This window comes from Leiobunum rupestre, chromosome 4 (genome assembly GCF_980474605.1).
Source record: "Leiobunum rupestre chromosome 4, qqLeiRupe1.1.hap1, whole genome shotgun sequence".
NCBI classification, from domain to species: Eukaryota; Metazoa; Arthropoda; class Arachnida; order Opiliones; family Sclerosomatidae; genus Leiobunum; species Leiobunum rupestre.
In genome coordinates, this window is record NC_143387.1 from 63,378,214 (window position 1) to 63,402,513 (window position 24,300).

At 34.9% G+C, this 24,300-nt stretch overlaps 3 protein-coding genes across 5 annotated transcripts; 2 read left to right on the top strand and 1 right to left on the bottom strand.

Moving 5' to 3' along the window:
* Window positions 1–7,288: 7,288 nt before the first annotated feature.
* LOC149948717 (actin maturation protease) lies at window positions 7,289–8,505 on the top strand. The gene has a single exon (XM_090173830.1). The coding sequence runs from the start codon at window positions 7,448–7,450 to the stop codon at window positions 8,351–8,353; it is 906 nt and encodes a 301-aa protein (XP_090029956.1). The 5' UTR covers window positions 7,289–7,447; the 3' UTR covers window positions 8,354–8,505.
* A 735-nt stretch (window positions 8,506–9,240) lies between these two features.
* On the bottom strand, window positions 9,241–24,170 carry LOC149948718 (uncharacterized). 3 transcript variants are annotated; one of them, XM_090173826.1, is made up of 26 exons: window positions 23,421–24,170; window positions 23,294–23,362; window positions 22,885–23,235; window positions 22,580–22,809; window positions 22,406–22,524; window positions 22,222–22,340; window positions 21,758–22,157; window positions 21,510–21,687; window positions 20,393–20,559; window positions 18,931–19,059; window positions 15,114–15,209; window positions 14,949–15,029; window positions 14,657–14,870; window positions 14,514–14,599; window positions 14,297–14,448; window positions 14,112–14,220; window positions 13,875–14,041; window positions 13,611–13,741; window positions 13,401–13,496; window positions 13,170–13,245; window positions 13,020–13,102; window positions 12,752–12,956; window positions 11,940–12,225; window positions 11,454–11,869; window positions 11,062–11,175; window positions 9,241–9,294 (listed from the first exon to the last, which is right to left on the bottom strand). In XM_090173826.1, the coding sequence occupies exons 1-26, from the start codon at window positions 24,093–24,095 to the stop codon at window positions 9,283–9,285; spliced, it is 4,761 nt and encodes a 1,586-aa protein (XP_090029952.1). In that variant the 5' UTR covers window positions 24,096–24,170; the 3' UTR covers window positions 9,241–9,282. The 3 variants fall into 3 exon arrangements, with proteins under 3 accessions (XP_090029952.1, XP_090029954.1, XP_090029955.1); XM_090173828.1 differs by lacking the exon at window positions 9,241–9,294 and adding an exon at window positions 11,309–11,368 and having other exon boundaries at window positions 11,056–11,175; XM_090173829.1 differs by lacking the exons at window positions 9,241–9,294; window positions 11,062–11,175; window positions 11,454–11,869; window positions 11,940–12,225 and adding an exon at window positions 12,254–12,633.
* Vps28 (vacuolar protein sorting 28) lies at window positions 17,521–18,929 on the top strand. Its single transcript, XM_090173831.1, has 8 exons — window positions 17,521–17,778; window positions 17,850–17,910; window positions 17,967–18,056; window positions 18,114–18,219; window positions 18,282–18,383; window positions 18,447–18,500; window positions 18,576–18,667; window positions 18,730–18,929. The coding sequence occupies exons 1-8, from the start codon at window positions 17,730–17,732 to the stop codon at window positions 18,845–18,847; spliced, it is 672 nt and encodes a 223-aa protein (XP_090029957.1). The 5' UTR covers window positions 17,521–17,729; the 3' UTR covers window positions 18,848–18,929.
* Window positions 24,171–24,300: the final 130 nt, after the last annotated feature.

The window sequence follows — 24,300 nt, forward strand, 5'->3', positions numbered from 1 at the left end:
ATGTAAATATATACTATACTATATAAAATATAGTAAGTAAGAAATCAATAAACCTTAATATTTTTTTTACTTTTAAATAAGGCAATTTCGTGATCAGCCATTGACCCTAGCGTTGGTTACGTTTAGACAGGCCTAAAAATCGACTAGCTCTCACGTGTAATTTTCGTACAGCAATCAATAAAATATATATGATCTGTTAACTTCAGTACACAGTGGCTCAAAGTAGCCAATTTTCTTGGATTGTTTTTTAACAAACTCTTTTGAATAGACAATTAATTTATAATTTCAGAACTATTGGTAGACTTGTTAAGCCAGCCGTCGAAAACGTAAGAGTGCAGACGTAATTAAGATTTATTTCTGTCCCTTAACCGGGTGAGTATAAATGCACTTTTTAGTTGTGGGCAGGAAAACTACGTTTTTCAGTAATATCTGTGTGTTTCTTAGGAAAATGAAACACCTGTAAAACAAATTTGCAAATTTTATTTGGTTAAATAAAATGCCAAATATACAAAGTTGAACTTTAATTTAATTAAATGATTCTTATTTATCATTATTTTTTATATTTATTATTTTTTATTAATTATTTATTTGTTATTTTTTATTAATTATTTATTTGTTATTTTTTATTAATTATTTATTTGTTATTTTTTATTAATTATTTATTTGTTATTTTTTATTAATTATTTATTTATTTATTATTTTTATTATTTATTTATTTATTAATTTTTTATTATTTATTTATTTATTATTTTTATTAATTACTTATTTATTATTTTTTTATTAATTAATTATTTATTATTTTTTATTATTTATTTATTATTTTTTATTATTTATTTATTTATTATTTTTTTATTATTTATTTATTTATTTATTATTTTTTATTAATTAATTATTTATTATTTTTTATTAATTATTTATTTGTTATTTTTTATTAATTATTTATTTGTTATTTTTTATTAATTATTTATTTATTTATTATTTTTTATTATTTATTTATTATTTTTTATTATTTTTATTTATTATTTTTTTATTATTTATTTATTTATTTATTTATTATTTTTTATTAATTACTTATTTATTATTTTTGTATTAATTAATTAATTATTATTTTTTATTAATTAATTATTTATTATTTTTTATTAATTAATTATTTATTATTTTTATTTATTATTATTTTTATTCATTATTTATTTATTATTTTTATTTATAAATTATTTATTTTTTATTAATTATTTATTTATTTATTATTTATTTATTATTATTATTTATTAATTATTTATTTATTATTTATTTATTATTATTATTTATTTATCATTATTATTTATTTATTATTATTATTTATTTATTTAAACAGGCATACTTCTCAACTCACCCCCTACAACTCCTTAAAATTTTTGCAAAACCTTTTGAAACGCACTATATGTAAATAAAATAAGTTTATATATTTCGGGGGTGCACGACACTGACGGAAACCCCTTTTGCTTACGCCACTTTTGGCTCGAGAAGTAGGACAGGTGGGCGATAATTTATTTTTTAGTTGCGTTGTTTTTTCGCTTAGCACACGCGAAAAACTTTAGATGCGCGAGCTAAAGATATTAGGCCCTTATACTAGTTAACACAGGTACGTTTTGACTTCCCAAAAATGTAAACCACACTTAGGGTCATCCCTCTACTGGGGAAAAAAATGCGTTACTCACTCTGCGCACGGCCAACTTTGATCTCTCGCGCTACAGCGGCCATCTCATTCGTTGACGTTTCCGTGTTAACCTATGAGCAAAAGATGTGTATGACGTCAGCGCCCCTAGCGGATTATTATTTTTAGAATAGTTTTTACATTGAAGTATAACAACCGAGCGAGGCGCTGAACTCCTACACGTTATAGTACAGTTTATAGGGGGAAAATCCTTGCTCTCGAAATTTCGACGAATGTGTTGGCCGCTGTAGCGCGAACAGCGCGTGATCAAAGTTGGCCGTGCTCTACGCAAGCGCGAAAGTATCACTCGGAGCGATCCTGTTAGGTAACGTCCTCGGTTTATCATTCGCCTGTCAATTTTTAAGAGGTCTGCTCGAAAAGAAATAGTAATATCTTTAATAGCTATGAGGTGGCGTAGCTTACGCTCAAAATTAGAAATTTTAAGCATGGCCACTGCTTGTGATACCTTCGCACTTGCGCAGTGGCTGTTACGCCTATTTCCCCCGATAGAGGAAAATGCTGGGGAAATTCAGTGGAAGCGTGTTAATTAGTCCAAGTTAGGCCTAACGTTGTTCGCTTTTCATATTGCGCACGCGTTTCAAATTTGTGTAGAAATCTTTCCAATACCTGACACGGTGTCTCTACAAATGTCGCTGCTCTAAAAGAACCAATACCAATACCACTATCTCGAAATGGATCAGTGTGTATTTGTCCAAGCTTTAATAAACAGCTTGGTCTTTTGGGTTGTTGCTAAATCATTTTCGAATCCTTTAAAGTGAAGCGATTTTAAATCTATGCACCGTCTATTTGTTATTTTTGTTTCAAGCCTCCGGCCTTAATTTCAACTGGTAAGCTAGAATTAATTCGTCCAGCGATAAAAATGTCTGTGAGGGATAACTGAATTTGACAGGATTCCCATCGGGGCGAACTGGGCTGGCTGAATTATTACGTAGAGACCGGCTTGATGGCGGCGATAAATGGGTAGATTGTTGTTGACCCGAATTATACTCACAGGAATAGTTTCATCGTTTATTTCTCTACTATTTCACACACTGCTCCCAATATTATTTTCTATTTCATTTTCTTTTTCGGATTGCATGGTGGAAATTATAGTTCGGAAGTATTTTTTTATCAGTTCGAACGAATTGCGATACGATACCGCCATCTATGGCGAGATAAATTCAAGTCGTTAAAAATGGCCGTCGCTATTTTTGGCATTGAGTTGAGAATAATGTAGAGCCCCAAACCGGATTTTCTCCATAGGAAAAACGAGCAGTCGGCCAAACGAGCAGTCGGCCAAACGAGTAGTGTGTCAGAATTTATAGCCCGGTGTACCTAGTAACAAAGACCATACCACCGGAGGCCTATCATCATAGTGCCCTACGCCAGCGTCCCCAAGCCCGGACAGGTGACAAATCCAGCATGGGTAGCAGAACCCCACTACTGATGGTCTCACCTTTGACGCAAGCCACTCAACCCAGCAGAAGGTGCAGCAATGGGTGGACCAATCCCCACTTCGCACACAGCAGTGGGATTTAGAATGGATGCTATAGCAACTCCAGCCGACACCCTACCTATGAAGGTAAGGAGCCAAACCCTTTGGAAAGAGCTCCTAAAGGGGAACGACGAGCACACAGCAGCCCAAGTAACCCGGCACAGCTGGCACCGGAGATCCCGGTGGGCCCCAAAAGGCCGGGAAACAGGACCACCGTGCCCGCATATGGAGGCTCGCCGCCCCACAGCAGGCTACCCAATCCGCCGAGGCGGCCAGTTTGCCTGGACCCTCTCCGTTAGCCTGAACCGAAGTTCAGTATCCAGCCCAAACCTGACCGAAGTCGGAGGTGGAGATAGGACCATTTGATCAGAGCTAACATCTCCCAGTGCGCCACCGCCCTTATGGGTTACAAGAGCCGGACCCCGACTCCCCGGTAAAGCCACCAGTTATTGCACACTCTAACCCATTTAGGGCCCGGCCAAACGAGTAGTCGGCCAAACGAGCAGTCGGCCAAACGAGCAGTCGGCCAAACGAGCAGTCGGCCAAACGAGCAGTCGGCCAAACGAGCAGTCGGCCAAACGAGCAGTCGGCCAAACGAGCAGTCGGCCAAATGAGTAGTCGGAAAAATGAGCAGTCAGCCAAACGAGAAGTCGGCCAAACGAGCAGTCAGCCAAACGAGCAGTCGGCCAAATGTGCAGTCGGCCAAATGGACAGTCGGCGTAACGTGTATTTTGTGGTCGGCCAAACGAAACTCTCCCGGTGCAAGCTGGTCGGGGCAGACGAAGAGAATGTGTTCCACAGTGTCAACAGCACCGCATTTCGTACAACTGTCTGTGGGAGACAGGTTGAATCGAAAAACCATTCATGAAGTTTCTATGTTAACCTATGAACGAAAATATATCTCGGCGTTGAGTGCCCCTAGCGGAAAATTATTTTTAGAATAGTTTTTGCATTGAAGCCAATATAAAAACGACGATATTTTTTTTTGTGAGAAAACAAGTAAGGCGTCGGATCGTACGCAATCCTTAGACGCCCTGCACATTGAAACGCCAATAGTTTATAGCGGAAAAATCCTTGTTCATGGAATTTCGGCGAATGGGTTGGCCGCTATTGCACGAGTGTCAAAGTTGGCCGTGATCACGCGAATCATGGAGGAAAGGGTAAGGAGTCGTACTGATCACCAAAAGCTCAAAGCTTGTCGCGAAGTAAATAAAGAGTGTTGGAGCGATGGTAAAGAATACGTCATCTAAATTTAAAATTTTCGCCACTCCACATGTGGCGTTTTAGAACGTATCTCTATGCGCGACTAAAGTGAAGAGATGAAATCGCGCTAAAAACAAATTAGTCCATAGACCAAAGAGAAAGCTTCCAATACATAGTATAGCTCTCTCAGTAGATATTCCAATAGGCGCAAAGGTAGTGCTGACACACTTAGGGGTCTTATGTCGCTTTTGCCCTCACTGAAAAAATATTTACTAATTAAATTAAAAAGAATAATTAATTATTAGTTATTTCACATAGTGATTTATTATCGGACAGGCGTTACTATTACGGGTAAACTGTTCGTCATCTAATCTCCTAAAAAGTTTAATAACCATGCTCAAACTATTCAATCCAATAAAACTATTACCAGAAGTAACATTACTATATCGAGTGATATAAGGGAAAATAATTAAACAGACTAATGGGTGCGTGTCCCAACGTGGAGAGATGAAAAATGAGACGAAGTTATGACGTATGGGAAGTAAATCTTCATAAGGTGGGGGACTAAAATTTTACCTGAGGGTTATGATTGTTTATCATATATCTTCAGGCTTTTCATAATCTGAAATGAGAAGCCTTTGATTTTTTAAACTACTGCTTTTGATATCGCGACCGCAAACTATCACTACGCCCCCTTTGGTTCGCCATAGGTAGCGGCTAAAGCAGACGCTATTAGTTTTTCTTCATCGTATAATTTTTGCATCGTTTGATAAGATTATTTAAGAAAAAACGTTCTCATTACTTTTTAATTTGTCTGTAGCAGACGCTAGATAATAGGCACAACCTCAAAGAAGATAGCGCCGTTACGCCACCTACACTCGTTTCGGTCGCGAATATTCGAATCATTAGTTTAGGCACGAAAAATCTCACAAAGAAAAGAAACAAAACTTTATATCTGAGTTAAATCGAATTACACATAACGGAATTATAGTGTTATGGTCAAATTAGAGAAATATGCCTAGATCTTGGCGTAGTAATTGCTCATGAGGGAAACACAAAACACCGTAAAATTATTCTAAAATGCAAATATTAACTTATTCTAGCTTCTATTTCATCCACCATAATACCCTCTAAAACGCATAATTGCTTAGCATAAAAAATCTGCTAATACCAGTGCTTCCACTTTGAGGGATTTTATCCCTTTTTAGGGATTTTCCGACCTAAAAGGGATTTTATTTTGGAAGAGAGGGAAAAAGGGAAAATTAAGTAGTTTGAGAATTTTTCAAATTTTTGCTAGAAATATTTTGGTCTAGTACTTCATATTCCGCGCCTCTACCTATATGGGAATAAACGAATGAAATTAACTGGGATTCGGAAGTGTGTCATAGATTTTAAAATATTTTTAAGAAATATTTTTTTCTTTATATAAGGGTTAAATATTATAAATCTTATGGTTTTTGTTAAAAAAAAACGTGAAAGGGATAAAAAGGGATTTATTAGAACCAACAGAGGGAGAAATGAGATTGTCCAAGTGGAAGCACTGGCTAATACCAAAAGTGACATAATTATCAAAAGTGTGTCAATCGGACCTATTTCTTAATGAATGTTACGAGCGAAATACAAGTTGGGAGGGGAGAAGGGAAAGTATGCCTTGGGAAGGGAGGGTAGAAGCTCCTCCCAGGTAGAAGGGAAAGTATGCCTTGGGGAGGGAAGGAAGTTAAAACCAAAAAATAACGCCTCGTAGTGAGGAACGGAGGAACTAATTAGCAGTGGTCAAAGCAAAAATAAATAGACATAAACAGAAAGTCTCGCATTTGCGGTATTCTGTACCTTTCCCTTTGGTTTCCATGAAATCTAAGGTGCAAACCCCCCAATGCTTCCCACCCTTTGAGTGCCACCCAATCAGATCGCCTGTAAAGCATTGGAAAATTTTTGTCAGAAATTTGTAAAAGTAGTGTTTCGCGATGCTAAACATCCTGGCGGGATTTCCTATAAGCTCTTTCGATCGTCCGCTTAATTTTCAGTTCTAAATGGCTCGGGAAAAACCCCAGCATTAATGCCAGAAAATTCTAAAAACCAGGCAAGTCAATGTAATTTATACATAAAAGAGTTGCATACGACTGGAGTTCAAACTGAACTCGTTGAAATTGAAAACAATGAAGATATTTAAAAAAAAAAGCAAAGTGTTAGAAGACGTAGATAAGGTAGACCTAGGCTTAGTAACTGAATATCCAAAATCTGTGGAAGAGAAAGAAACGAACACTGAAATATTCGGATTTATAATTCCTTTAAGTAAATGGGATGAAATAAATACGTTTACGTCTTCAGCATATGGTCAAAGTTAGTGTATTTTTTGATTTTTCGTCGTTCTGTGGAGATGCTATCGCCATCTACCTACAATATAATACTAGACTAAAAAAGATATAGAAAGGCGACAATAAATAGTCTTTTATGTGGTCGATCTCGAGTCGAGCATTCATTAAACCTTTAGCATACGGAAGTACAGGGATTGTCACACTTTTGGAATTATGTCACTTTTGCTAATACCTATATAGTTTTCGACGACAACCAAAAGAGGGCATAGCGATAGCTTTTGGCCTCGAATAAATTAATATAAAATAGTTTACTGACCAGTGAATTTTACTTACTTTAAAAAAATATTTAATTTGTGTGTTCTTCTTGGTGTTATTCTATTTTCGTATAGATAAATAAATAAAGAAATAATTTCCCTATGCTGTTGGTCAAACCAGTCAACATTCGATAAAACTTACAAATATCATTATAGCCACTATGCATATAGTACGCTCAAACATGCACTTGCAAGCCAATAGCACCTGCTGTCTCGTAAAAAAGAGAGTCAAACTAATATCCGACTCAAATGATCAGTTTGCGATGCATTGTCGCCATCTAGTTTTTACGTTTCGAACATTTACTTGAATTCCGAGGATCTAGACGTAAAATTCTAAAAATAACGTAAACACGTATAGAAAACACATAACTAAAAAAAAACAAAGTTACACCGTGTACGATTTCGAACAAATTAAAACTAAGGGAAAATGAGTAACTGCTCGGATTTGGGCCTCCAAATACCCCCTCCTCCACCCCCACCATTGCCGGTCGTTACTCAAAAATATGACCATTATCAAAAACGCGTTTTCTTACCAAAACAAGTGGATCCCAATGAAGCATTACCCTCGCCCAAGCAGGAACTATCGACCTTATGCAAGAACATGTGGATAACTCTATCAGGCCTTAACCAAGTTAAATTGTTAGCTCATTACAAACAAATTAAACCTATCCTGCAGGATGGCCCCACCTGTGGTTTGGTGGCTTTGGAGATGGCTCAAGCTTTATGCAAAGAAGAGGGGGCCATTGTTTCTGCTCAAACGCTGCTAAACGAAGCTCAAAAACTCGGTTTCAGCACTTCTGGAGAGATGTTTTCTGCCCAAAATATGCTTACCATCGCTCAAAGGGTAGCCAATTGCGGAGGGGAAGTTGTACAGTGGTCAAATGAGAGATTACTTGGCCACTTAGCTCTTGGCTATCCAGCTCTAGTTTGTTACGACGCTGATGCAAATCATGAACCATGTTTAAAAAATGGTTTCTCCGCTCATTGGGCTTGTCTGATGGGTTTCATATTGAGTGTTGACACTTCTTTTCCATTGGAATATCACTCTGTTAACCCAGATGAATCTTTCGAAAATCTTTATCATTATGTAGACACAGCAACACGATTGACTGAACTGCTAGCAATTATTAATGGAGCCACTGAAGTTTTTGTCACTGCCAGACATGGTAAAAGTAGATTTTTGGCCCTCTGGCCTTTGCTTCAGCTTGAAGAAAGCAATAAAAATCTCAGGGAATTGTCCCCCAAACACTCTGAGGATAATTTTGTTATCCCACAAGGAGGACTGAAAGAAGGTCTCAATAACAAAATGATTTTATTGAGTCCCATTGTATAGGCACCAATGAAAATTGCCTTTTGACGCCTATTCATCAGCTAAAAAACTAGATTTATATACTACTAAAGCTCAAACACAATATTTATTTAATTTAACATTTTTAATTGGGATTGTTTGTATGGAATTTTTTACTAATGTTAAAAAATAAATTTATGAAATGCCCAAATAATTTATTTCTTCTTTCGAAACAGTTATTGTAGTTAACTAAAACATCGTGTAGCACACACTATTAAACAAAGCTTCCAATAATACTTCTTGTTAAGACGAAACTACATACAAAATAAAAGTCCTTTAAGATCCTTCAAACATCTTAATTTTTAAATTTCTTGAATATTTTTCAACGCTAGTTTTCAGACAAGCTTTCTATTCCGTATTTTTATAAAAGCAATTTTCTTCTCCCTTATAATACAGTGGCATAGCTAGAAAGTTAACAGGGGGGAACAAAAACACTGGAGGTGTTCATTACTAGTTCGATCTAAACACCCCCTCACCTACACCACTATTCTTAAAAATTAAACACCTAATAGTAATCTTTCACATTACACTGGACCGTACTTGTTCTTTCTAGAGATACTATTTCACAAGTTACCATTTTAACACCCAGAAATTCCTTAAATTTTTAATTGAGCAACATTCAAATAAAATGGAATTCGGCGAATAATAAAAAAAATGCTTAAAAATTTAGGCGAAAATTAATATTTCTTTGATATGTTAAAAATATAATATATTGGAAAAAATTGTTTAATTTTTATAATTAATATAAAGTGGAATGTATAGAATTTATATTATCCACGTTTTTGGCAGAAATAGCACCAATATAAAAGAAATTTAAAATCACCGTTATCTTGATATGTGCCTTCGAAATCTTTCACTTTTCTTAATTCTTCTTTAACATTTAAATATTGCCACAAAGTGTATATTAGAATTCTTTAAACTTTTTTCTATATTTTTAAGGGAAAATAAATGAAATTCTTTACCATTAACACTCATACCCAAGCGAGTAGATTTTAAAACATTATCTATACTATTAATAGTTATTATCTACACATTTCTTTAGTTGGACAGACACATACAAGGGGAAAAACATTAAAGGAATTCATATTTTTAACATAAAACATCTAAACTATATTGACTCTTTGGCACGTAAAGTTACATAAGCTACGCAATAATGAAAGCAGCGATAAAATGAAACACATAAATATAATAGTCCCTCGTATGTATATCAATTATAACGTTAGCCATTGGGCCATTCACATTTTACAATTGGTCCACAACATCATCTCAGACCAGAATTTATATTATTTTTAAAGGGCAAATTTCTAAAAAACTAAGACTAGAAACGAGCATTTTCTTTCACTTTTAGCGCGATAAAATTAATTTTGTAAGAAAAATTGGTCAATGTTCAAAGCCAAACTTCCAATTTTGAGTATACATATATAAAACTTTTTGCTATCTTAAAATAACTTAGGTACAAAATATGCGGCACCCAATATATTTTTAGCAACTTATAAGCTATTTGTCCAGCTTAAAAAAGTACCAATTATTTTTCAATTCATTGCGATTCATTCTACAACTTTAAAGCGATTAAAAGAGGTCCCACAAATTCGGACCTTTTTGTTAATACTGTACAATGCACTAGAATGGTTATTTTTTACCCATAAGACATTTTAAATTCCATTAAAAACTTTTAAATATCTAAGATCGGTGGTTATTTAACTAGCCTTAAGAGGAGAGATTGAGAGGTTATTCGAAAACACTTTCAAAGTATTGGGTTTTTTCATATTAAAAAAATGCAAATTGTTTTTCGGGGTTTTTTCTTAAGAGCTTTTTCCTCGTATAATTGCTATATAGCTGTTTGTTAATTCATAGCCCGCTTGTTCATAAGGCATATTTTGTTGAGTTAATTTTATTTTGCATCAGATTAGTGGAACAGCTTATTTATGGCAGTGTGGTACTCTCATTAGAAAAATAAATAAGATTTTTAATCAATGAACTATTAATAAATTTTAGCTTTAATGTTCCTTAAAACGCCTCGAAAGTAATGTAGAACCCAGTTTTGTTGTTAAAAAATAAACACTTCCGATTATAATCTTTGAGAGGTTTTTACAACCATTGAAATTAACAATTATCTGTGCTATAAAAGCAGCCGATATCATACATTGAAGAAAAAAACAATTATTCAAAATCATTTGCGATTACTTTTAGTTGAAACCCATCTAAATACTGTTAAGTGTTTAAAAAAGCACTATTTAGTTTTATAGCCACAGTTAAGGTAACTTCTACGGGCTTATGGAGTATTCAATTTGGACTATATATCTATCTAGCAAAATCTAAAGTTCCAACTTTTTGTTAAAAATGTGGGGAAATTGTGGCTGTTTATATCAAACGTTACTTTTAAAATCACATTGCGGCCTGAATGTAACATGATTCGAGAAATTGTATCAATACAATATCTCTTTTTTTAGTAATAGTGGTTTGTATGATTGATTACTCGTTAATTATTACGACACTTAAAACCATAACTTTTACTCATAAGCAAAATGGTAAATTAGTAATATCAGGGGTATAATGTTAAAACACAGATTAAAATTAATTGACATTACTTCTATACCGAAGCGTTGCTGAGGGAGTCTTACACAACACTGACATCCTAATTGGGTAAGCCGCAGCACTTAAAATTACAGTAGAAACGAACATTAACGATTTACCCATCTTCTCATGCTGTCTTCCCAGTCAGTATTTCCATCATCGTCATCATCCGTACGAACGTAGCTTTCATCATCTGTCGTTAAGGACGCGTGGCGATGGAATACATCCAAATCCTAAAAAAAAAAAGGATTAAGAGATAATTCTATTTTCCACCAATTCAAATGTTTTAATTTTGAAAATAACAAGCCTGACTTTAGGTAAAATAAATTAAATAAATTATAGAAATTAAAAATAACAAAAACAAACCAAAAATTATAAAATAACTGGATAAGTAACTTTCTATCATCTCTGCCTGGACAAATCCGGCTACAAAACCAAAATTTTGGTATTAAAATTAATCAAAACGAATTCCCAAGAAAATTACTGAAAGAAATTTTAAATTTAAAATTACTTTTGGATTATTATCGTAGAGCTCGGGATCATCATCATCGTCTCCACTTTCTATGAGCCTTTCACTGGCATCAATATCATCTCCTGTATCGTCAAGAGAAACTCTACTGGACGTTGTAACATTTATATTGGAAGCACCGGAAGTAGTTGTGACAACAACTCCATGCGTGACTCCTCCAGGAACACTGCCATTATTTGACGATGGCGTTTGCGTCACTCCCACCGCAGTTGGGGAAGCCTGAATATTTCTAGCTTGAATTTCAGCCATGAACCTATCTTCTTGAGCTCGTTGTCTTTCCTCCCTCCAAAGGGTTCCACCACCCTCCAAGCTTTCGACGGCGCTTTCTGTATCTTCCGTTTCAAAATCTCGGCTACTGAACGCTTTGCTATCTACCCCTCCATCTTCGTCTTCTGAATCTTGGAAGAACGATTTTCTATTACAATTTCGATCAGTCAATGGGGTTTGAAAGATTGAAACCAGACCCACCCGAATTTAATTCCCTCACAAGCGAAGACATTGCATTAGTTACGGAATCGGCTGCCACTAAAAGATCATTTCTGAGACTTCTACTACTTCCAGATTGGCCAAATGCCATCCTAACATCTCCACCGACCCCAGTTAAACTATCAGTAGTTGGTGGGTTACTTCCAGGAGTAGTTGGTGCGCTGCGCGAGGAAGTTGAAAGTGGATAGGGGGTGGACAAAGGAGGAGATTTAGAGGTTCCAGAACGAGGAGAACTATTCGGGGTTGATCTGGGTGAGGCTTGATGATTCTGTTAGTAATGGGGATGGAACATTTTCAGTTATAATGATTTCCATACAGACAAAAATCAGGCATTTCCATATTAAAACCAAACTATCTCGATAACCATTATCGAAATAATAACATGTCCTTCAACGCCAACATGCTCAAAAACTTAAACCATTAAACTTGTATCAATTTTTTTAATAGTTCTTTTTCCCCACTAAGCAAGCTTGTACACAAAATGACAGGAACTCATACCTCCAAAGAATTGGAGCTATGGATTCACGTTGTAACGCGAAAGCGATATAAATAAATATTAATAAATTAAATCAATATCTTCATTTGCAAATATATCGCAAGCTAATATTTGAAGGTTGCTTTCAAGGCAGTTGCAATTATCGTGTAAAATCAAACTCGAGAGGTACATTGGAGCCAACTGTTAATTTTTAGGGAAACATTATCAAAATGATTTATGGATTTCATGATTTTGATGGAAAACAGAAAAAAAGGTCTAACTTAGCATTTTCTTGTAAGAAAATAAATGAGTTTCGTACCTTCAACAGTTTCATGAGTGACTCCAATTGTACCATCAGTTCCCTTCTACTCTCTTGTAAAGTTGATAAATGGTTTTCCAGTTCTTCTTTCCTCTGTCTCAAGCCCCTTAATTCCGCTAACAAAGTCGGATTTTGTTCCGACTGAAGCGCAGCGTCTTCCTGTTCTTGTTGTTTACGCAATCTCATAATTTCTCTCATTATTTCCCTATTAATTACGCTTTAATTGAAAAATAAACCAATTTAGAACAAATTCGTTAAAAAAAACTACCTATTTTTCGATTCTAGCTGCGATATCAAGTCTTTCTGACGAGATGAATCTAGCGATAAACTATAATCGGAGGGACTCCGCATCTATAAAAATATTAATAGATTAATTAAGAACCTGTTTAACTTGTGGGTAATAAAAGAGTATTATTACAGTAGATTCTGTATCAGCCAGGCGGGCAGCGTATCTCGCAATTAACCGATGTTCATCTTCTCTGGAAGACTCGAAACTATAATTAGAAATTGAAATATAAATTAACAAAACATTTTCAGAGCAATATTACAAAGAGGCTGGGCAAATCATCAAAGTAGCTTTGTCATTAAACTTTTACGAGAATTTTTGTAAAAGGTTAACAGCCCACTTTGAAATTCAACAAAAAATCACCTTTTAGAAAGCGAACGACTATCGAGGGACGACATATCGTACGAATGGTTCATTATTTCAGGGAAACCATTATGACTGGGGATGGGACTCGGAGGCCTGGAAAATCAATAAAATAAGTTAATGAACAATGTAATGATAAAAATATGGTAAAAAATCTAAAAGAATCAATAGTACGAGAAATCAATATTAAACTCTTTTGCTGATACGTACACAATATGGGAGAGATTAAATCTCTTTTCCGGTTCAGGTGGAAAGCGAGGGATGTGTTGATGCGGTTGTTTTTCAGGTACACAACGAAAAGATTTCTTCAAGGAGTGGCTCAATTGTTTGGTGGGAGATTTCTATTATCAAAATACAATATAAGCCACCTTTATCCTTTTACGATCAATCAATAATAAAGGGGTCTTTTAATAGATGCCAATGGTATTAGGATATATAATGGGCCCTCTTTAAAAATCGAAAAGGGGCACCTACGTAAGAAGTGTATTCCTTCATTTCATGAGTGTTACTATGGTTACCGGAGGTACGACCACGCCAAAAACAATCTTGGCAGAGCTGGTAGTTGTAACAACGTTGGCACTTGTATCGGAAACCCAAAAAAGAATCGCGATTACAGCCATCACAGAGTACCGGGTGCAAAACTGGAAAATACTTGGGTATGAATTTGTTATACATTTTGTTTTGAGAATTTAAGAAAAATATTTCTAATACCATTTTCTACATTGGCTAATCTATGTAGGAGGGAGAGCCACATGAGGCACGGAGGACTAGGGTCAAGCATAAAAGTATCCAAAAAGTCATTCACAGTTGCTTTGGAGTGCTGAAATGGTAATTTTTAAATGAAATCTTACTATCAAAATTTAACTGGTTTCAAAAATTATACAATATCTAACTACCGGATCAAATATAGATGCTGGAAGACTGTCAATATAACCGAATGTAGGAGATTCGCATACTGAACAAGGCAAAGCAACTGCTTCCTTTAAAAAGTCAGCGAATTTGTTATGTATAAGTAATCCGTTGTTATCGCTGATTAACGAAAATATATCTGAAAATTTTTAACGTCATTAACATGAAAAATTATATTCAATTTTAGCTTTTAAAAGTTCTCACATCGTAATTTATCCACTAATTTTCCGGCACACATTACAGACAATGCTATTTTGATCGAAAATACACGAACTCTTCCTAATTCATCGCTAAAAGTTGAAAAAGGGTAAGGCTATGTGTACATTCATTAAACAAAAGTTAATTACGGGTCATATGTCGCTAGGAACCAGTTAAGAAGTAAGGAAGTACATCTCTCCAAATCTATTTGCTGGGAGGCTGGCAGTCGTTTATTTAACTGGTAGAAAATGGAGGAAAGGAGCGTTTCCAGACGTGACACATTCAATTCCATTCGAGGTTCCGGACTATTCAGGCCATTTTCCCTAAACGCTTCTATAATGTTCCATATATCAACCAAATGTACTGAAAGAAGATATTTTGTTTACACCTGGGAGCAAATGACCAATAGATCAATTATAAGAAAAAAGGTAAAAACCATACAGCTAGTTTTCTTCTGAAGAAATCTCAATTTACAAGCGGTCCTATAAGTTGCAAATCTTATCACATCATAATTTTGAGATTCTACAATTACAAAGTGTATAATCAAGAAAATTATCAAAATTAGTAAAAATATCAGAGAAAAATTAATAGGGACAATTGCCTTACTGAGTTCCGTCATAAGATTCCTAAAATCCATAATGGGACCCTGCAAGCCTGAGCTCAAATCATCGGGGTAATTGTGTCCCTCCATCATTGCCAACTCTAAATGGAAAAGTGAAAATAATTTTTTTAAAAAGGTAAGTAAGATTTTTAATAAGGTTTCAACAAACATAAATGCATATCAAAACTATTTTAAAACTATTTTTTGCAAATCAACCAATTTTGTAATGGTAAACTTGGAAGATAACAGTTTGAAAAAGCCTACCAGGCTAGTTTACGCTTCAATAAATCGATGATAGCGCTAGCCAACTCCCCCCCCCCCCCCCATCCCGCCTACACCTTTTTATATTGTTGTGGCCCCCATTCAGGATTTTTGCCTACGCACCAGAGAACTTCCTGGATCGGCACGTATTTGTAAAGAGAGAAAAAGACCTATAATTGGGGCTGTAGAAAGTAGCCACAGCGGGCGGATGGGCGGGAGTACTGCAAAACACGGCGCGGCATTGATTTTACCAGAAAAAAAATGTATAACATAGGATTGTAAAGGAATCCGTTTACAATCCCTTACCCTACAATAATAGCTTCCCCTTCTGGCTAAGGAAGCAGAGAAACATGACAAGTTATCCATTGTAAAGAGAAACCTTAGGTTAAAAACGAAAGAAAACCCGCGGTTTTTTGCCTGGAATAGGAGCGATAGGAGAAAATTGTTTTTGCGGTGGCGTTTGATAAAGCAGTTCCAAAAGAACGCGAAAAGTCTTTGCCCTCTATTTCGTTAAAAAAAAAAGAAAATCGTTTTCCCGGCCTGTCTCCGGCGTCTGGTGGGGTAGCCGGCTACCAGGGTGAAGGGGGAAAGCGGTAGACGACTAGTGAAGCCAAAAATTGATTTTTGGTATTTCCTTGCTAGTTCAATTAGGAATTATTTATGGCATCTCCCCAAGTTCTTAAATTGGGCTAACTAATTAGACGGATTTTTTTTTCTAAATCTTAAAACTGGGATTTTACCCAAAAATATTTTACATCATAACCACAGCACAATTTCATTACAACATATACTATTACAATAATATCCCTAAAAGCATAAGTAACATAATATTAACATTATTATGTTACTTATGTTATCAGTAAGGAGATAAATAGTGGTTTTGTGATGCCATTGTACTCATTCTTTGAAGGATTTGAAAGATTCTTCCATTGTTACAATAAAAGGAAAGTGAATGCATTAAAAATAAGAGGCAGCTGGCAGAGTATTGAAAGAAAAAGGAATGACTATTGTTGGATATCAAGTTTATAGAAGCATTCAAAAAATTTATTTCAAATAAATTTTATGTAATTGAAGTATCAATAGCATTGGTTGAGTTCTAGATACTTTCTGAACATAGTTTAATCATGGACTAATTAATTAATTAATATGGAAAGGAATATTATTGGCTGATTTTTAAAACTCTAAAGCTTATTTCCCAGTTACACCAAACACATATTACCACCAAAAACTATTTTTTACCATACTAGGGGAGAATCCCCTTCTGTTAATACCATAAGTCAATAATAATGTTCCATAAGTTTGTCACTTTGGGAAATATTTTACTAAGAGCTAGTAATGCAGTGACGTCATCACAAGAAAATCTCCCCCTAGCGAGGCGCTGTCAAAGGCTACGTGTGACGCGTTTGCAAGCTGACCGAAAACGGTAACGAAGCCCGTAATGCAGTCTGTCTTGTGAATTACTCTCAGTAAAACTTTTGCATGTGAAGGAGAGTTAGTGTTACACTTATGTTACAATATTATACACTTATGTTAAAATTAATAGTAATTTGTCATGAAGCACAAACAAATTAACAAGTACACTTAGTCTAGGTAATAACTTTAATACATATAAAATATAAGGCAATTTAAGCCTTCGATTAATTAATTCAAGTTTTAGCATTTCCTTGCTAAAACTTCATACCGAGTTGCAAATTTTAATTATACTTATAAGATTTGAGATACCACAGAAACTTCAACAAGTAAAATTCGAAATGACACAATTAAATATAATAAATATTATAAGAATTTTGTTCTTTTCTTAGGTTGCAAACAAGTACACTACAGTGTTGTGTGGTCAAAGGTCACAAACTCCGGAGAAAAATTCTAGGCTTAAAAGAACGTTTAGCCAAACGAGAACATACCCCCGTTTGATCTTGTGTAGACTGGCATAGAGGGTACTTTAACAATTTATATTCAGTAATCTCCTTTCTTCATTGTTTAAGACACAAAATTATACACTTAAAACTCAATATAAAAATTAACTTAAAAAATATAGTGTAAACCTAAAACTCGCGGACGAGCGGCGCATTCCTTCTCGGAACTCCGCGGGATACGTCTGCCAGACCAAAATTTTCTTTGGGGGAATGATGGGGAATGAAACTGAAAGGGGAGAGTGAAGGCTGACTTCATGACGTATAAACCTATGGCCTACTTCAGTTTTTGGTGAGGTGTGTTACCCAGCTGCATAACACGCCAACTTGGCCGTAGTTTGGTCTTGGATGAGAATTTCATAATTTTAATGAATCATTTTTTCCAAGGGAACAATTATTATACATAGTTTTTACTTTATTAAGTTTATAGTAAGCGTTAAAACCTTTAAAATGGCTATGTATCCAGGAATACCCGTAATTTCTCCTACCAACGTTTCTGGTGAATATTAACTAAATAGAAATAAGAAAATACTTAACCTGTATGTTGATTTTATTATCTGTTTATTATAGAAAATAGACCAGAACTTTATGAAGAAGTAAGGTTGTACAGAACTTCACGAGACCGAGAAAAGTATAATTCTATTATAGTAATGTAAGGATGTAACTCAATAATTTCACTCTCCCAAGGTATGATAATATGGCTGATCTTTATGCTGTTATAAACACACTCCAATGCTTAGAAAAAGCTTACATAAAAGACTGCATCACAGCTAAAGAGTGATAATTAAAATATGAAATTCTTTATGGCCAAATAAAATACCTGGTTTTTTGTAGATATACAGCAGCCTGTTCCAAACTACTTGTGCAATACAAAGCTGCTTTCAAACACGTTCAAAGCAGTGACTTTCCAACAGTTGAAGATTTCATGAAGAAATTTAGGGTATATATTTAGCCATAGTAATTACTATTTATGTGGTCTTAACTATTTTAACTGTAATACAGCTTGATTGCCCTGGAGCGATGGAACGCATTAAGGAAGATAGGCCTATCACTATCAAAGATGATAAAGGCAACACCAGCAAATGCATTGCAGATATTGTTTCTGTAAGATATATTTTGAAGACTAAATATTTCACAATTTTAATTAAAATAATTTTTTAAATATAGTTATTTATCACTGTGATTGATAAACTTCGACTGGAAATCAAATCTATGGATGAAGTAAGTAATCATTTGTCTGTCATTGGATAATCTTTCATGTCCATTAGCCAAGACGTAGGCTCTATTTATTTTTAGCTGCAACCAGACTTGCGGGAATTATCCGAGACCATGAGCAGGCTAAGTTTAGTCCCCCAAAATTTTGAAGGGAAAACTAAAGTTTCTGACTGGTAAAACTCAATATACACCATCTAAGTGGATTGACCCTTGATTAATCCTGTAATTTTTCAAGGCTAACAACTATGTCAAACATGGCTGCATCTGATGAATTAACAGAGGGTCAGGTACGACAAATGATCTTTGATTTGGAATCAGCCTACAGTTCCTTCAATAAACTTCTCCACGAGTAACCAAATACCAATCCACCATTATTAATAAATCCCACGTTTTTAATTGTATTTGTTTGAAGTAAAATAAATTTATTTCCTCTTACTCTTAGGCCTCCAAAATTTTTTCTTATTTTTTTTAGGTTTTTTATCAGTTTTACTCTGAGTTTCATTTTCAATTTCAACATCATTCCAGGGTACATGTTTACCCACAGCTGAAATGGCTGAACCTGAACCTACAGAAGAAAAATGTACTTAATTAAATTTTAGGCATGTATTCTCATAATCCACCCACAATTTTCTCTACATAAGTTCATGCGTAGCTTAATTGTTAAAACTCCTATCCTTGATTACAGCTTCCACAGTTATTTGTGTAAAAAAAGTCTAAAATGTTGCTATTTGTTTGAACTATGGCACCTTGTTAAGTTACAACTAATTTTTGCAAAATACTTTATGGGGAAAAAAATATAGGGTAAAATACCTCGTATACACTTTCTTAAACTCTTTCACTTAGCTAGGCTAATACCCAAGGCACTACCTTAGGCCCAAGTCATCTAGCAACTTTTTCATGCCATTAATTCCCTTCATACCATGTGAGCCAAGAGGTCTCTACACCTACTGTTAATATTAACTTCAAGTTTTTATGTAAGGTGCAAACCAAAACCCTCAGGGGGGGGGGGAGGGAACCCCTTTAACTAGTGTAGAGAGAACTTGCAAACTCAACGCAGGAGTAGCTCAGGGTTTCCACCCAGCGCCACAAGCTGGAATTAAACCTAGCTCCTAATATATCCTTAAGCAGTGTAATTTTCACATTTTACAACACTACGTGGAGTAATTCACCAGCAATTTGATGACATTTATACAATTTGATGGGAAGATTGCACTTATCTAAAGCCTGCGAAGGTTATGTTTCATTTTTATAAGTGTTGGGCCCAAACCAAAAAGGTATCAATATCAACAAAAGTAAATTAATTGGAGTTAGCAGACTGCTATACTCCCCATGTTGGAGGAGTTTTCTTTATGAAGTTACATTTTGACCTAGAATTTAAAATTTTGCGCACTTATAAGCCGAACAAAAAAATGTTTGTTTATATGAAAACATTTTTAATACATAGAAATAGCTATACCCACAATTCCCGAGTGCAATTTATCGCATCAAAATGGAAATTAGCTTTTGGTTAACTCTATTTTCTCATCATTTTCATAAGGAAAATACCCTCTGATTCTGAGCTCTATTTCAATAACTTTGGTTCATTTACTTCTGATATCAGTTACTGATTAATCAGTTTGCAATTAAAATACCTATTTCAGGTGATTAATAATAAAAAAACCGCTGATACTGATTTTATACAATTTCTTAAAACCCATTGTTATGGATGACAGTTAACCTGGAAATTTTTAACTTTGATCTAGCTAACATACGATACTAATTTGTCATAACAGTAAAAACCATTGGTATCAGAAGGGATAAAATTGCGATATCAGCCAACACTAATTTTTGTAACCCAAACTAATATTTAATTTGCCTCCTAAGAGATATATTAAATACTTTTTAAAAGGAAATTTTACTTGTTATTGTTTGTAGATTTAGTTTTCCACTTTGCGTGGGATATCGTGTAAACATTCCTCTTGGCGCAATAGTCTGTTTAAGCAACAATTCCAATTGCTTCCTTAATGATTTTATTATGTTGGAATTTTTCCTATTCTGTTCCATGTTTTCTTTAACTTCACTACGACTAAGTATGTTTAATAAGGATAAAATAGATGTTTTATATAAAAATAAACTTGTTTGTCTAGTTAAAAGTAGTGGTGTGCGAGTACTCGAAAATTGCGAGTACTCATTATCGAGTCCGAGTCCGAGTACTCGGACTCGGAATACGTAATTTTATTACTCGCACGGGTACCCGATTCCCACGAAAAGGGTACATAATTACTCGAAGCGGACTCGAGTAAATAGATAATTTGAAAATTACCCGGCGAGTCTAATATTACTCGGCGAGTCCATTATTATTGGGCAAGATTATTTAAACAGCGGCAAATAAATTTCAGACGAATTGGCCACGATAACTTAGGACTCGAATTGAACTCGATAAAAATTAGGACTCGAATTGGACTCGTTAAAAACATTCCAGACTCGTATTGGACTCGAAAGCTTTAAACCTAATTCTTTAGGACTCGAGGACTCGATCAAGTCCTTAATATTTGGACTCGAGGACTCGCGAGTCCAAGTTTCTAAGACTCGAGACTCGACTCGAATTTCAAAAAACAGGACTCGCACACCCTTAGTTAAAAGCACATATAAATTTACCAAGAAGATTTTCCATGAGCCACAATGTTTTAAAATAAAAGGATATAATAACTTAGGGCTGCGTTCAGTAAGAGTAAGCGGACCTGCAGCGGTATCTGAACCGTTGCATATCGTTTGCAGCGTTATGTCAAGAGCTACTGAACGATTTTCTGTACTCACGCAATCGGTAAAACGACATTACTTTCCTTAACGTTGTGACGTCACGCTACAAATGAACCGGCTCCCCCAGCAGGTTGAAATGGTTTCAATCGGTTGAGCAGCGTAATGTCATACCGGAAGTCCAAAAAATCGTACAGTAAAAAAGCGGTTTCTAAATCTTAAACCGTTGAATTTGTTGCAAGTTACTGAACGTACCCATCAAATATAATAAAAGGATACAGATCTCTGTCTTCAATATCAATATCCATTTTTTCCGCAGCTTGCAACAGCCAACTACTTTGCGAAGCTTTCTTTTGGAGCCTATGTGACAGAATGTCTAATTTTTGAGCAATGGAAACTCTTTCTTGAATCGAAGCGAATACAGTGTGATCAGCTGGAAATTCTGGAAGATCCTTGTCTGAAAAGAAAAGTGATAAGAAATACAACCAAGACAAAGAAGAATCTTTTGAAGCTGAAAAGTATATCACCTCTGCCCAATGTTCTACTCAATTTTCTATAGATGTGAACTTCTTGGGGACTCAACAACATCAAGCTAAGGCCTTCGTTCAACGCTCTGGCTGTTCTGCCACTTCTATGAACGTATGTTTCGGCTGTTTTCGGGACTTGATAATGAATAACATGTTGAACATTTTGAATATCTAAACCCCGAGCTGCAACGTCCGTTGCGAGTAGCAGAGATTGTTGATTATTACGAAAACGATCCAAGTTTTTTAACCTTTGCTTTTGTGGCATGGAAGAATGTAATGGCAAAGGACGGCAATTCAAAAAGTCCAATATATTCTTCAGTCTCCGAACGCAGTCAATGCTGTTGCAAAAAACTAATGTTCTTCCCGGATAAGTCAAGAAAAAGTAATACAGATAAGCGTCCTAGAAATGTAATAATGACCTAATTAATACAACGAAAAATAGTCAAATAAAATTATTTAGTAACCTTTTCTTCAACATTACAATAAAGCTTAGCTTCAGTTAAAGAATCAGCTGTCCCAAAACGTTTGGTTATGTCCACCACTTTCGGTTTTTCCTTCATACCTACAAGTTTCATAATAGAATCTAGAAAAAAGGAAATTTATGCATTAGCCTTCAGCTGACATCTAACCAGAGTAAATGGCACCTACCAAGTTTCAATTTTTGAGTTAATTTGTATTTTTTTTTCTTGAGTAGAAGTCTTTTTGGAGTATCATGGACCATAGTTAACGTTGCTGAGAAAACAAAGTTTTGTCGCTTCTCCATGTTGCTATTGATACAAACGTTTCAGTAAAAACTCACTAAACTCAACATTGATCAAGTACTTTCTCATCAGGTCCAAAACTTTCTTCAACTCTTCAAAATGTCCCTTTTCGACCATTCTGTCAGCCTCATCAATGACTAAATACTTTGCGTCAGTGACTTTATTTAAATGATCATTTCCCTCTCCTATCAGTTCCCAAAGTCTACCGGGAGTGGCCACCACAATAGCAGGACATTTTTTCAATATTCTAATTTGTTTTTCAGCTGCCATCCCTCCAACCACAACAGCAACCTAAAAGAAAATATTCAAAAAGATTAATTTAATATGCCAACGTTGGTGTCATATATAAAATACAAGCATACTAACTTGGATATTGGTATATTTTGTAATAGCTATAATATGTTTCTGAACTTGTATCGCTAATTCCCTCGTTGGAGTGAGGATTAAAGCATACAAAGGTCTATCATTGATATTGTTGGCATCTTGTAACTCAATTTCATTATTTTTTTCATTTGTAGTAGAGTAAGAATCAATTTCATTTTCTTCCTCACTCAAGTTATCATTAGAATCATCATTGGAGCTACTATCATGAAAATCATCTTGGTTATTGTCTGAGGAATCACTATTATTATCTTCAGATATATCAGAGCGTTCTTCAATTGAATTTCCTTCATCATCACTATCTTGTTGAACATCTTCTAATTTTGATTGATTATTCTACAAAATAATTAAAAAATTAGCATAATTTCATTTTTCACCAAAAATCATAGCTTACTTTGGGTTCTTGATTGTGTAAAATACCATGTATAATTGGAATAGCAAAAGCTAAAGTTTTTCCACTTCCCTAGAAACAAGAATATTAGGCAGTAGGTCATAAAAAGTGGAAATTAAACAAAAATTACAGTTTCTGCAGCACCCAAAATATCCATTCTATCTCGAATGGCAGATGGTAAAGTATAAGCTTGTATTGGAGTTGGTGCAGTGAACATCAAATCTTTGAGGGCCAAGAGCACAGGCTGAGGAACAAACAGATCTTCCCATCGTGACATGTCAATATCTTTATTCTTTACATCTGCTTTTAAGTGATCACAGTCACTAAGTGTAAATGAAACATTCTTCTTTTTGGGTTTCTTTTGCATATTAGACTTTCCTTTAATTTTTTTAATATACTCTGGTGAATTAACTAATCGAAACTTTATGGGTTCTTCAAAGGAGGTTATGCCATTGGTACTATCTACATCTATTTTCTTTCGTTTCTTAGCAGTTTTGACAGATTTCTTCTTTTTCTGTTTATTTTCATTGGGATCTGAATCATTTTCAGATAATTTTCTTTTTCTTGAAAGCGTGCCATAATCGGTCAGTTCTTCAATACCACCGAAACCATCAAAATCTACCCCATAGTTTACAGGAACAGGTTTCCATTTAATTTCTTTAATTTTCGCGGTCTTAGACATTTGTTTTTCACGCAGCCCTTGGTTTCCACGTGGTTCGCATGATACACTTTCATCTACACTGTTCTTTGCAAACTTTGTTTTACATTTTCGTCGCTTCATTTTTAATGATCGTTTATCAACCATTTCACTAAATTTATTTTAAAGTGATAAAATCTTAATTATCAAACACATTAAAACAAGGAAGACAATCCATTCGGCCGTAAACGCCGCTTCCTTCTTCTTCTTCTTACGGTTTTCCTGAAAATTTCGAACAGCGTTGCCAGATTCAAAGAATATGCAGAGTCGTAACAGAGGGCCGGCGTCATAGATATAGGAAACGTATATAAAG

Bases quoted from the DNA above. Each gene is read 5' to 3' on its own strand.
- LOC149948718 (XM_090173826.1), bottom strand. From the start codon at position 24,095: ATGGTTGATAAACGATCATTAAAAATGAAGCGACGAAAATGTAAAACA. The intron at 22,810-22,884 runs GTTAGTATGCTT...ATTTTCTTTTAG, and splicing joins CAAAATATACCAATATCCAA to GTTGCTGTTGTGGTTGGAGG. The intron at 11,176-11,453 runs GTAATTTTAAAT...TTTTTTTTTTAG, and splicing joins TCTACGATAATAATCCAAAA to GATTTGGATGTATTCCATCG.
- Vps28 (XM_090173831.1), top strand. From the start codon at position 17,730: ATGGCTATGTATCCAGGAATACCCGTAATTTCTCCTACCAACGTTTCT. The intron at 17,779-17,849 runs GTGAATATTAAC...TGTTTATTATAG, and splicing joins TTCTCCTACCAACGTTTCTG to AAAATAGACCAGAACTTTAT. The intron at 18,057-18,113 runs GTGATAATTAAA...GGTTTTTTGTAG, and splicing joins GACTGCATCACAGCTAAAGA to ATATACAGCAGCCTGTTCCA.
- LOC149948717 (XM_090173830.1), top strand. From the start codon at position 7,448: ATGAGTAACTGCTCGGATTTGGGCCTCCAAATACCCCCTCCTCCACCC.